Source organism: Staurois parvus, unplaced genomic scaffold (genome assembly GCF_062004578.1).
Source record: "Staurois parvus isolate SC_StPar_1 unplaced genomic scaffold, SC_StPar_1.0 ptg000031l, whole genome shotgun sequence".
NCBI lineage: Eukaryota > Metazoa > Chordata > Amphibia > Anura > Ranidae > Staurois > Staurois parvus.
In genome coordinates, this window is record NW_028317827.1 from 6,573,222 (window position 1) to 6,586,391 (window position 13,170).

General features: G+C 41.1%; 1 protein-coding gene across 5 annotated transcripts in view; it reads left to right on the forward strand.

Moving 5' to 3' along the window:
• TANC1 (tetratricopeptide repeat, ankyrin repeat and coiled-coil containing 1) overlaps nucleotides 1-13,170 on the forward strand; it is a 336,351-nt gene that overhangs the window by 234,218 nt on the left and 88,963 nt on the right. For 4 of the 5 annotated variants that reach the window (XM_089659744.1, XM_089659745.1, XM_089659746.1 and 1 more), the window contains 5 exons: nucleotides 634-759; nucleotides 4,803-5,084; nucleotides 8,957-9,108; nucleotides 9,615-9,846; nucleotides 11,684-11,850. In XM_089659744.1, the coding sequence (XP_089515870.1) occupies nucleotides 634-759; nucleotides 4,803-5,084; nucleotides 8,957-9,108; nucleotides 9,615-9,846; nucleotides 11,684-11,850 (959 nt within the window). Of the gene's footprint in view, nucleotides 1-279; nucleotides 559-633; nucleotides 760-4,802; nucleotides 5,085-8,956; nucleotides 9,109-9,614; nucleotides 9,847-11,683; nucleotides 11,851-13,170 lie in introns of those variants that run through there. The other variant, XM_089659748.1, reaches the window with a different exon arrangement.

The following is a 13,170-nucleotide window of genomic DNA, read 5'->3' on the forward strand; positions in this document are numbered from 1 at the left end:
TACACTGATACTCCAATGGCTTCCACTTGCTTCCGGGTCCAATTCTGAGCGGGCAGCCTGATGCATTGTGAATACATGATGTCGACCATTCAACATAGGTGCCATTCAGAGAATGCTTTGCATATCCTGAATGAATGCAAAGTGTTCTATGATTGGAGGAGATGGAAAGAGTGACGTCACCGGCCCACCTCTCCACTTTGTGTAATTTAGGTGCAAAGCATTCTCTGAATAGTGCCTGTTCTGAGCAGTCGATCTGCATTCGCAGTGCATCAGTCCAGCATCTCGGGACGGGACCTGGAAGCAAGTTGAGATCACTGGAGTAGCTGTGTCTACTTCAGTGATTTCCAGCTTCCAGGGGCATCGGCCAGATGTGTCATATACATAGTTACATTGCTGGACTCTGGACCAATGTAACTATGTATAACATGCCGATGCCTGGAATTATTCTTCTTACTGAATAGAGAACTACATTGCAATATCGCTTCATTTTCTGCCCACATATAAGCGAGTTGCTTGGTCTTCAAGCCTGTTTATCCAGGTTCATGGCTAACTGCTGAGGTAACATATTGGTTGTTTTGTCGGCCTCTAGGTATGGTTGATATGCACTTAAACAAAATGTGTTTATTTTTCCAGCAACAAGCTCCACGAAACTGGAAGACTTGAGTTATCTGGACGTACAGAGAAATGCTCCTCTACGCACCTCCATCCGAATGCCCTGGCATAACACAGCAGGAACACGTGTGCAGCAGGAAATTAAAGGTAATGAAATCTCTACCTTTTACCCTTCAACCTGGATGTACAAATGGGCCTGCATGCCCTGAGGAATCTGTGGATTAAGGCAGTTTATTTTGGATTAAACCAATTAGACCCTGCCTTTTGTGAACCTGCAAAGCAGTTGCCTTCATTTCTTTGCATATACGAGCAAATGTGAATTTCTGCTTGAAACTGGGCAAATCATTGGATCTCCACAATGTTGTCAAAACGGCGTCCTTTGAGCTGGATCTTCATCTTTGGGAAGAGGGCATTTCAAGGGTTGAGCTCATTGAAGGTCTTCCTGATCTCTCATCGTCTTTCAGTGATGTTCTTCCACTCTTGAAGTGCGCATGACAATCAAATCACCTTGAACGACTCATTGCAGCATGGCAGTAAACTTACCGAATCATGTCGGATGTCTCTTTGGCAGCTTTGCGCTGAATTTCACATTTGCTTTTTGTTCTAATTTGATGAAATAGCAGATGTGGTAACACACGTGGGGTTAGAAGAGCACCAGTTACATAACTCCCAATGTACACAGAACGATGTCTTTTGGCACACTGACTTCTGAAGATTGGTGCTCCATGTGACTATGCATGCCGCCTGGCGCTGCCATCTGTTGACATGTTACAAAACTAGTCCTGAAACTTTTTGATACCACTTCATAACAAATATTCTTAAAGCCTAGCTTTGTGAAAAATCTATACTTTCCCCATCCTATCTTCCTAACCCTTCCTGCCAACTGGTAAATTTTCCTCACCTGCTGAAGCCGGTTATACTAACCTGAGTCCCCATGTAGGTCCCTTGCTGACACCATTTCTGTCTGTGGGGACTGCTAATTCAACATAGCGTGCTAACCCCTTGCCGTTTGGTCCACATCAGTAAGGCAGTGCTGTGTACACATGATCATGGCTTCAGGTAAGTAGAAAAGGGGATTTAGAAAAGTGGTTTTTCTGTTGTTTTAGGTTTTTTCAATCACAGCGATCAGATTCAAGGCGTGAAGAATGGCAGCATGTTTGTTCTTTATGTGAATACATTTTTATCAGCAAGTGTCATCGCAGTCATTGATGTTTGCTTTAAATGAACTTCTGTAATTTGTCTCCTTTTGGTCTGTTAACTATAACATTAAAATATTTTCTGTCTGTCTGCTAAGTGGAAAAAATATCGTGATCCTGCTAGAAATCCAGTGAGCTGATAACTTTCTGTGCTTTCTGCCTGTGCTGCACTGTTATCAGCTTGCTCCGAGCTCTCCCTATGCACTACAGAACACCTTCCTCCTAGGTGTCAAAGGAAAAAAAAGCCCGAAAAAAATGTTTGCCCTGCAAAATGCATTGGATGTCTTATATCTTCCAAATTTCTTAATTTTATTGGCTATAAATTATTACAGAATTTTAAGACATCCATCAAATGCTATCTTTGTTGATTTCACTTGGATTCTCAGGGGAGACGTTTATGGTGTTGTTTTTTTTTTTGGGGGGGGGGGGGGCAGGGGACAAATTAGTATTGTGAATCTAGTACCTCACACCTACTTCTCTTCAGAAAAAAAAAAGCTAGTGCAGTCACCAGATTTAAAGTGTTAATAAATCCACAACAGTAAAATCAGTCTGATAATTCAGGAAAGCATGCTTGTTATACTCACTGTGGAACCTAAGGGGTTAATCTGACTTGTGTAAAAAGGCTGTTTGATCTTGTCTTCTCTGCCCCTCCTCTTGTTCAAATGTGCAGGCTGATAAGACAGACAGAATCTGCAGCCCTTTTGCACTTGCTCAGTTTAGTGTGTATTGCTAGAGAGGTTTTTTTTTTTTTTCTTGGGAGAGTGCATGTGATCAGCACAGGGCCAATCAGCACTGGTCAGACAGAGGTCAGGGGTTTTGCTTCCTCCTAGAGCAGAAAGAAAACTCCTCCTGCAAGCTTTAACCATTGCTCTGCTGAATTCACAAGACTGCTCTAACTGCTGATTAGAAAAGGTATTTAGCAGTTTATATTTACTAAAATAATTACATTTCCATTTTGTGTGTACTGTGAAGACCAAATATAGTGAATGCAGGGTCCTAGTTTTAGTAACACTTTAAGGGCTCGTTCATACTTGGCTAGTGTCTAACTCTTGCCAAATGTCCCTATAGTGTTTGACAGGTGTTTGGGGAGCGTTTTTAATGCTCCTCAAATGCTCCCCAATCGAACTATGCGTGTTTTTGAGGCGTTGAATAGGCATTAATGCCAAGCATTAAAACCGCACCGCAAATGCCTATAATGAAGTTTAATGGTATTAACACTCCGCAAACCCATCGTAAGCCAGGCATTTGAGGAGCATCACCATAGACTTGAATGGGAGGGTTCAGCTCCTCCTGACTCAACATGTGGTGTCAATTTTGACACAACGCTAAGGCTTCAGTGTGAACAGCACTGTGTGCTGCCATGTGTAGAATTATCATAGGCGTTTGAGGAGCGTTAAAAACGCTCCCTAATGCCAGCTAACACAGCTAGTGTGAACTTAACCACTTCCTGTCCGGACACTTTTTCCCCCTTCCTGTCCAGGGCAATTTTCAGCTTTCAGCGCTATCACACTTCGAATGACAATTGCGCGATCATGCAATACTGCACCCATATGAATTTTTTACCATTTTTTTTAGACAGATAAAGCTTTATTTTGGTGGTATTTATTCACCGCTGGGATTTTTATTTTTTTTTACTATGTAAATGAAAAAGTCTAAATATTTTGAAAAAAAGTGTTTTTTTTTTTTATACAATTTTGCAAATAAATAATATTTCATCATAAATCTTGGCCAAAATTTATTCTGTTATTTTTTTTTAGTAAAAAAAAAATCCAAATTGGTTTATAACCAAAAAGTATAATTTTTAAACATTTTTTTTTTACATTTTTATTTAATTTTTTTTATATTATTATTTTTTATTTTTATTTTTTTTTTTACATACTGTTACCCTAGCAGTACAGTATCACCATGGTGACACTGTACTACTTGTGGGGGGTGATGAAGATTTTTTTTTTTTTTTTTTACACTGATTGCTTTTACACCCATATAAGATGTAAAAGCAATCATTTCTCTTTCTCTCTGTCTGCATTCTTGCAGTCATTGAGAAGTACTGAGTGAGCTGTGATTGGTCACAGCTTGTCACATGGTACAAGGCTGTTGTGAATGTACCATGTGACCTCTGTGATCATTCACAGATTTCACACATAGTAAGCAATGATGTCACAAGTGACATCTTGCTTACTACTTTGCATGTGATCACTGAATCGCCAATCAGTGATCACATGATCGGGACCTCATACAGAGGTCCCGTCCGACGATCGGTGTTTCACTGTGTCACGGCGGGCACCGAATCGTGGTGGAACGGCAACCCGCCCCTGGACTGCCACCACCCTGCCGTTTATAAACAGCAGGCGGACGGCAAGAGGTTAAGGGTTTGTAAACTCCAATATATAAAATTTTGTGAGCTTAGATACCTTTTAAAAAAAGACTAATGCGTCGAATAAAATGTTTCAGCCAAATTCATAAACATGCACATATTTTTGGGGTCAATTTTGATGGAAGTCAATTAATGGGCCAGTATGTTTTATATGGAAAGAGAATACCAGAGCATCTGGATGAAACCCACACAAATTCGACAAGAATGCACTTCTTTGCAGATAGTCTCCATTGTGGGAATCAGACCTATCCCCAAGACAGAAGTGCTAACCACATGGTAATGTTGCTGCCCATATTTAAAATAAAAAAAAGAAAAAAATGGATATTTTGCTGCATGAAAAATTTTTGAGGATTTAAAATGTTAGCTTGGCAAAAATGGGCTGAAATTATGAATTTGCACACTTCACTGTGCATTTGCAGTCTTCAAGGAATCTGGCTGCCTGAGCATTTTGCCCCTGTTGTCAGCCTTTGTCAGTTGTGTCATTTGCAGGAGCTTGATTGCATTGCCTCATTGTAAGTTAACTCTCGCTTGTCTGCTGTTGGCTGAAATGTTTTTGTGTTTGGCGATGTCTGGGAATGGAGGAGTTAACAGTTGGTTTCTTGTTTTTCTCCACTTTGCAGCACGCTTTGTCCCCTACAAGCCACAGGACATTCTCTTGAAGCCGCTGTTGTTTGAAGTGCCAAGCATAACAACGGACTCAGTGTTTATTGGAAGAGGCTGGCTCTTTCAGGAGACGGAGGAAAAGATGAGAAGTTCAGAGCTGCCGGACAACCGCGGAGTAGTAATTGTTGGCTCCGTTGGCTTTGGAAAGACGGCGATCATTTCCAAGCTGGTGGCGCTCAGCTGTCACGGGACCCGTATGAGGCAGATTGCGTCTAGTAGCCCTTCTTCATCTCCTAAGGGTAATATTATATGATCTCATGGAGTATCGAGCGTCTTTAAAAAGAGAGTGCCATGACTATGTATAAAATATATTTCATTTGCTTTACATTACTAAAACATAAAATGCAGTTCAAGCCAACTATTAAAGCTTAGCACAGCTAAATTACAAACAGAAATATTAGCACAAGGGACATAATTTGTAGTCAAGTGAGATGTGTCTTTTGTGTTGATTCCTCTTCTTTTAGCGAAAATCTTCCTCTGTCTTACCCCACTACCAGCTATAGCTTCTATGAATGGAGACAGAGGAACTATCAATCATCTGCCTACCCGCCCTCCATTCATTATTGTGTTCCATTCACAGAACCTGTGGTACAGCTTCTATGAATGGCATAGTCCGGCTCTCTTGATTGAGAGCCTGTAACAGCTCCTTAGTTGTTTTAACCCCCTCCACATTGGAATATTGCATGGGGCTGGGCAGGACGGAGGAGGACAGGAATCGGCACAAGGGGCATATCTAAACCTAACTAACCTATGCTTAATTAGTTAATTAGTTGTCAAAATGGCCCCTCCTAACTCCTATGCTAACTAACCTGTGTAAAAAAAAAAATAAATAAAAGTACCTATTTTTAGCCTGCTCTGGTCTGGTCACATGATACTGTTTCAGCCAGTGGCAGCTGCAGGGGAGAGGAAGCTCAACAACAGCTGGGAATTCCAGGAGCAGTAATGTCACCTATAGACTTCCATGTCCATTGTCAGCACTCTCCCCTCTGTGGCTGACACACAGGGGAGCCACGTAACTGGACTGATGCAGGCTGAAAATGGGTAAATATACATTTTTTTTTAACAGGTTAGCAGGTTGTTGTTAGGAGGCGGGAAGGGAATATTTTTAAGGCTAGTTAGGCTGGAGTTTTCCTTTAACTATGTGAACACCCTCAAATACTATTAAAACACTAGGTGTAAAGAAAATAATAGTATTAGACTCTTGTGTGGAGGCAGTGGTCTCTCTGCAGCTTTCCACTCAGCAAAGCTTAGCCTACCTTCTAATTGGAGAGTGTTAGCAGGGACTGTCAGACCTCTGTAGAGGGTCCACTGCTTCCACAACAAGGGTCAAATTGTGCAGCATATGCAGGCAGGGGACATGCTTTTCTACCGAGGACATGTATGCTTTCCAAAGAAAATAAGAGGTAAGACTTTGCATACCTTTTTAGCTGCACTCGGAATGTAGCTGATTTTAATTGACAACCCAGTTTGGGCAAAACCATACAAAAAACAATGACGCTACTAGAAATCTAGTGAAATATTAACATCCTGCAGTGAGCTAACTGTGCTTTTTCTGCTGTACTGTAATTCCAAGCAGTGTTGTCAGCACTACCTGAGTTTTTCCTGCTGGTCTATAGGACACCTCCCCTTTCTTTTAATATGAGGGGGAGGTGTTTGTACCCCAACATGACAGTACTCAGCCCACATTTGTTGAAAGCTTCCTTTTAAGAAACTGTGATAGGCTTACAATGCAATTTGAATCAGCTTTTAGTGTATATATGTCAAGGCAATTGTTTTTTTATTTATTTTCTCAATACCATATTAGGCTGGCCATACAACAGTAGAATTTTCCTTGAAATCTTTTGTTTTAAGAAAGTTTATTTTTATTTTCTAATTCTTAGTTGGGTCAAATCGATGTTTGTTTTTTGACAATGATGAGAAAATTCAACGGAGCAGGGAGGATAATTTTGAAGGTTTTTTGAATAACATTTATCAGGTCATCAAATGTAATATGTACTTAACATTTTTATATAAATGTTCATTCAATAATCTACCAGTGTATGGCCAGGATTATGGTTTCTGCTAAAGTGTTCTCAATGAGTGAGAAACTCAAAATAAATCAGATGCATCTAATCCGGTCCTAAGATTTCATTTAGACCGGTGTTGAGACCTGTTCGTTCTTAACTGCTTTTTTTCTGTGTCAGCATCCACTTCAAAGCAGCATTCAAGCAGCCCATTAAAGTGGATGCAGATGCAGTGGGTGAACGAATCTGAACACACAGAGGGAGATTTACTAAAGCTGGAGCACTCAGAATCTGGTGAAGCTGTGCATAGTAGCCAATCAGCTTCTAACTTCAGCTTGTTCAGTTAAGCTTTGGCAAAAAAACCTGGAAGCTGATTGGTTTCTGTGCAGAGTTGCACCAGATTTTGCCCTCTCCAGCTATAGTAAATAACCCCCACAGTGTCTGTGTTTGGATGCATGCACCCACTCCTGCCCGCATGTCAAATTTTGATATGTGATTGTGTCTGTACAGCCACTGCGTCTCCATGCACTTCTATGGGTTGCCTGTGTGCAGCTCCGAGGTGGATGCACATGCAGCAAAAGGTGCCTCAGCATGGGGGAAGAGACTCAGCGTCCATCTGAATGAGCCCTAAGACAGCTTGGTGATGCTGAGTATGGGGTGTACAGTGCAAACTCCTGATGACATTTTTATATTTTGCCTGCTCAGACCATTTATATATTATGTTTCCCTAAACAAACCTTATTATAATTTTGCCAGGAATATCAAAAGCATTCTTCAAATTCTGAGTTATAGACTAAGGTTGGGGCATTCTACATTTAGTCAGCCGAGTGCTGTACAGGGGCACGTATATAGTCAGCCTGCCATGTCCCGCATATCTTCGCTGCTGGACCGGCTTTCTGTGGTTAATTTTTAATACCTGGTTTTGTTGTGGAGAGGCACCTGCTTCTGCCAGGAAAAAGCTCATACTGCCTATAAACAGAAATTCTCCTTGGAAATAGGGTCTGCCTGCCAGATGCCAAGTCACACTTACCCTATTTTGTGATCATTTGACTGACACAGATGTTTGCCTAAACTTCAAGTCATCTGTTATATAGAAATTAAAAAAGGTTTTCAATGTTCAGTAAAAGAACTTAAACGTGTCACAATCTTGGGCAGTTCAAGCTGGGATGAAGATGCATAGGTAAAGGTTATCTTCAGTGCAAACAACATGTCAAAATGTTTGGTAGATCCAGAAATATAGGCAGTTGAAGTTGAATGAAAAAAATGTTAACATTTCTTAGAAAAGACAGGTATTTCCTGCTCTATTGTTGTTTTAACGTTGAAGAGGGCTGTGGGCCCTGCTAGAGTCTTTATGTCAAAAGTCAATATTTTCATTTAAAGTGACACTAAATCTAAAAAAAAATCCTAGTGTCTGGAATACATTTCTACATCATGACGTGCCTTTTTTTTTTTTTTTTTTTTTTTTTTTTTTTTAGAAAGTAAATTTTGGATAAAAATGCCTGTTGATCCTATTAGTGGTGGCAATGATCTGCAGGGTCCTCTACTCTGTGCAGCATAGCCATCTCATGTGTGCATGTTCTAAAGTTTGTCTTCGGTTTCCTCTCCCTTTGCTCTATTCAGATCCAAACAGCCTGGGTAGTGGGCATGATCAATCTGCCCTGCAGTAAATAGCTATTACAGGGGGACCTGCTGTCCATCAGACACTCTTTCCTGCCCTGTCATGTGGTGCTGCTGGTAATGTAGGCAGCTGGGTGCTTGACGGGGCAGGTAAAAGTTATTGACAGCAGCTCCTCCTGTCATTGCCTTTCTGAGCAGGACAGACTGAACCTGCCCACTGCCCGGACCACTCTGCTCCAAATAGTTTGATGCAGTCATGTGATCTGAAACTAAAGAAAAGAATTAAAGGTATTTTGGAAGTCTTTTTAAATACTTTACTTCATCATTTGATTTGGGAGTCCATTTCCAAGCTCATTGGTAACAATCGTGCTTTGATGTACAGACACTTTAATAGGGCTTGCAGTGATTCGTCCATCAGTATTATTTTATTGGTTAATGTACATGCTGCCAACAATGAACATGTTCTTAATGATTTATTTATTTTTGAACAGGTATTGACCACAGTCAGGAGATCCCTCTGTCACAGACATCACCACTGAGCCTAAATATGTGCGGGTCAACCACTATGAAAACATTGGGATCCAGAGGCAGTCCTGAGCACCAAAAAACAATGGACGAGTCCTTGAAACACCTGGCCTCAAAGGTTGCAGCTTTTCCTAATTTATATGTTATCCCCTCTATGAAAGATTTGTCACCATTGGTTATTTTACACGTTACATTTTTATATAAGCCTGTTGGCATTAATATGATCGCATTTACCCACAGGGAATGTGAGCATCGCTCCAGGTTGTTTCCTGTTCCACCCCCACTATCACACTAGCAGAGGCTGGCCCTGTTCATCACAGTCTTCATAGTATAGAAAGGTTTCTGGTTGGCTGCACATCCAGTAAAATCACCTTTATTGTAGCATTCTTCATAAAAGCATTCCATGGTAAAAACAAATGAGGGAACTGGCATAAACCGCTAAGGTTTTTCACACTAATCATTACCCTACAGGTGATTTTACTGGATGTGCGCCCAACCAGAATCTTTTCTATGCTAGCATTTACCCACACATGAAAAAATATACGCAATTTATTGGGACATTTTTGAACTCTTGTAACATGTGTTGCATCTGTAATAAACCTCTTGGTCTTTTTCTCTTTGCAGGTGGTTGCCTATCACTACTGTCAAGCCGACAACACATATACTTGCCTGGTACCAGAGTTTGTGCACAGTATTGCTGCCTTGCTGTGCCGGTCACATCAGCTGACAGCTTACCGGGACCTTCTCATAAGAGAACCCCATTTACAGAGCATGCTCAGCTTGCGCTCCTGCGTGCAGGACCCATTGACCGCCTTTAGAAGGGGAGTTCTGGAACCTCTGACAAACCTGCGTCGAGGTATGAAGGAAAGGAGTGATGGTGGGGAGATATGCTGCAGATTTCTCCATCAAATCAAGTCATCAGTTTTATCAACGTATAATTTACTGCACTACATTCAACTGTTTATATAATAAATAACAGGGTAATTTTGTTTGAAAAGGGCATAAGTGAAAATGCTTAGGAGAGTTAAGAAGCATCAATTTGATGCTGCTCCTTCAATGTTCTTCTGTGGGCTGGGACTAGATCGCATTTCCTTAGGTCCCCTTTACACAGTTGCTGTCTAAAGTGGTATATTAACGCTCATTACATTAAGGCAGCCCGTTTATTTGAAAGAGCTGCTGACTCACCACTACAGACCTAAAATTGAACCTGTTCTATTTTTCCCAACACATTACAGTACAATGCATTGTGTTTTGTGGTGTGCTGCAACACAACAGAGGTAACTTAGATTAGTTGTTTGGGGTGCATTCAAAATGAATGGCATGCAACATGGTACATGAAGAACCGCAAAGCATCATGAAAGTGTAAAGCTGACTGAAGCCAGCCATAGATCGAGTTTTGATCCATGTATGGACAGGCTGGTTGTACTGAAGTTGATCTCTCATTCAACTTCAGTACAGCCAGCGTATTTTTTTTTTTTCGTGTGATCATTGTATTCTGCCAACAGGGAAGTCTCCCTGCTAGCAGAATACGATAACGATGCAGGCGGGATTCCCCCATCAACTCTGTGTTGATGGGGGAATCAAGCAGTTGTCTTTCTTTCAACCCGTGGTTGAAGGAAAGAATATTGCATGATGTATGGCCAGCCTTTAAAGTATAACTAAAGGCAAAACTTTCTTTTTTTTTTGTTTTGGATAGAGTGGAGAGGTTTTAGAAAATGTGTCAGTTTTTATTGCTGTCTGTGTCACTATCAAGAAGATTCATCCTCTCTATTTGTCCTACCATTTGTTTTACCATTATCATTGAAGTTTTACCTTCAATGATGGTAAAACAAATGGTAGGACAAATAGGATGAGAGGATTTCCCATCTATTACTTTTCTGGGGACAAACCAAAAGGTAGGATTTTCTTTTATGAAAATCCCACCTTTTGGTTTGTCCCCAGAAAAGTAATAGATGGGAAATCTTCTAGTGGGGACACTAGATCTGGTGACCTTGAGTTTCCCAAGGAATTCCCTTAATTTGCAGCAGGGATTTCCTCTCTCTTCTTAGGCTATGGGACAGGAAGTGAAGGGAAATCTCCACAATGGGACATGGATGACAAATAAAAAATCAGACGGGTTATAACCCTCTCTTGCTTTATCCAAAATGAATAAAAAAGGTTTTGCCCATAGTTCCACTTTACATGCAGTTAGTCTTTAAGGAGTTTCAGGAGCCGAATATGCTGTCCATTGGGTAAGTAAAAAAGGAACACATAAATATTGCTGCATCATTTTCCAGAAAGCAAAGTTTGTATGTGACACTTTTGCTATTCCATATTTTGGTGTGTATATTTGTTACACAATATGTAGAACTTCCCTTAACTCTGTCTGCTTATCTTCATCTCACCTGAAAACCTGCTGCATTACAAATCATCTAGGCACCCACAAGTCTATGTTATGTTCAGTCAAAGTAGTCTGATAGCATTCATTGCAGCAAAGCACAATCACTGATCAGATCAAAATTGTTAAAGTTCCGCTTTAGGTTGAAAAACACTTCAACTCCATGGGCTAAGTGCCACAAAATATGAATTGCAAAAGTGTTGCCTGTTCTGAATTTTGCTTTACTAATAAAGATTAAATCTGTAATAAATCATCTTGAGAGGATGCCTCTTATGATAATCTGATATTCAGTCTTAATAAAACTTCCATTTTGCAGAGGGAAAGATCCCAGAAGAAGAATTTATCATTTTGGTGGACGGCTTGAACGAAGCTGAATTCCACAAGCCTGACTATGGTGACACCATTGCCACATTTATCAGTAAAATCATTTCCTCTTTCCCATTATGGATAAAGCTGATTGTGACAGTGCGGACTAATTTTCAGGTATAGAGACTATGCACCTGTTGATCATTTTCTTTTACTTTGATATAAGTACAGCACCATTAAGACCTGAATTTCCAGTGACTGAGGTCAGAAAGAGGTTATGTATTTTTTGGGCAGTGCCAGTAAACTGCTGCGTGTGTGAGCATGTTGTTACAGATCTGATTTTTTTAAGCCAAACGACTTGGAGACAATGAAAAATGCCCGTTATAGCATGTAGTTTTTAAGGAACCCTAATAACTATAATATTCTTTCTTTCTATAATCTAAAATTGTCATGTAACCTAATTGTTCAATACAAATGAAAACCCTTAAAGAATCACTCTATCCAGAATCAAAAATTAGACTTTGAGATGCCTACATAGAGCACAGCCAACTTCCTTAGTCTTTCAGTTCTTCTTCCAAGGAGCAATGCCTAGTGCACTGCATTCCATTTTATTGGTAATCTGGTGATTCTGAAGCATTTTCTGTACTGCCACATGTGTACAGAAGGCCGAACATAAAAAGAAAGCCCTGCACTACTTGTAGAGGTCTTGACAGTTTTTGTAGCCTGAAAAATCCAAAAACGCTTGTTTCCTCTAGGTCAGGGGCAGGGGCGGACTGACCATATAGAAACTTGGGCACATGCCCGAGGGCCTGGGGTCAGTAGGGGGCCCCATGAGATGCCCCTGGTACCTTTTTCATAGGCTTTTTTGAGTTTGGGCAAGAACACAGGGGCCCCATGATCCCCTATTGCCCAGGGGCCCCTGTTCAGGGGTCTCCAAACATTCTTAACAAATGGCCAGTTTACTGTCCTTCAGACTTGAGAAGGGCTGGACTGTGGCCAGTGGGAATAGAAAATGTCCCAGCGTCAGTAATAATGCTCCATCATTGGGGTCAGTGGGAGGAATAGTCTTCCATTATTGGTGTCAGTGGAAGGAATCGTGCCCATGCTTGGTGTCTGTGGAAAGAATAGTGCCCTGTCCTTGGTGTCAGTGGCAAGAATAGTGCCCCATCCCTTGTGTCATTGGGAGGAATAGTGCCCCATCCTTTGTGTCATTGGGAGGAATAGTGCCCCATCATTGGTATCAGTGGGAGTAATAGTGCCCCATCGTTGGTATCAGTGGCAGTAATAATGCCCCATCGTTGGTATCAGTGGAAGTAATAGTGCCCCATCGTTGGTATCAGTGGCAGTAATAGTGCCCCATAGTTGGTATCAGCGGGAGTAATAGTGCCCCATAGTTGGTGTCAGTGGGATGATTAGTGTCCCATAGTTGGTGTCAGTTGGAGGAATAGTGCCCCATCGTTGCTGTCAGTGGGAGGATTAGTGCCCCATCATTGATAT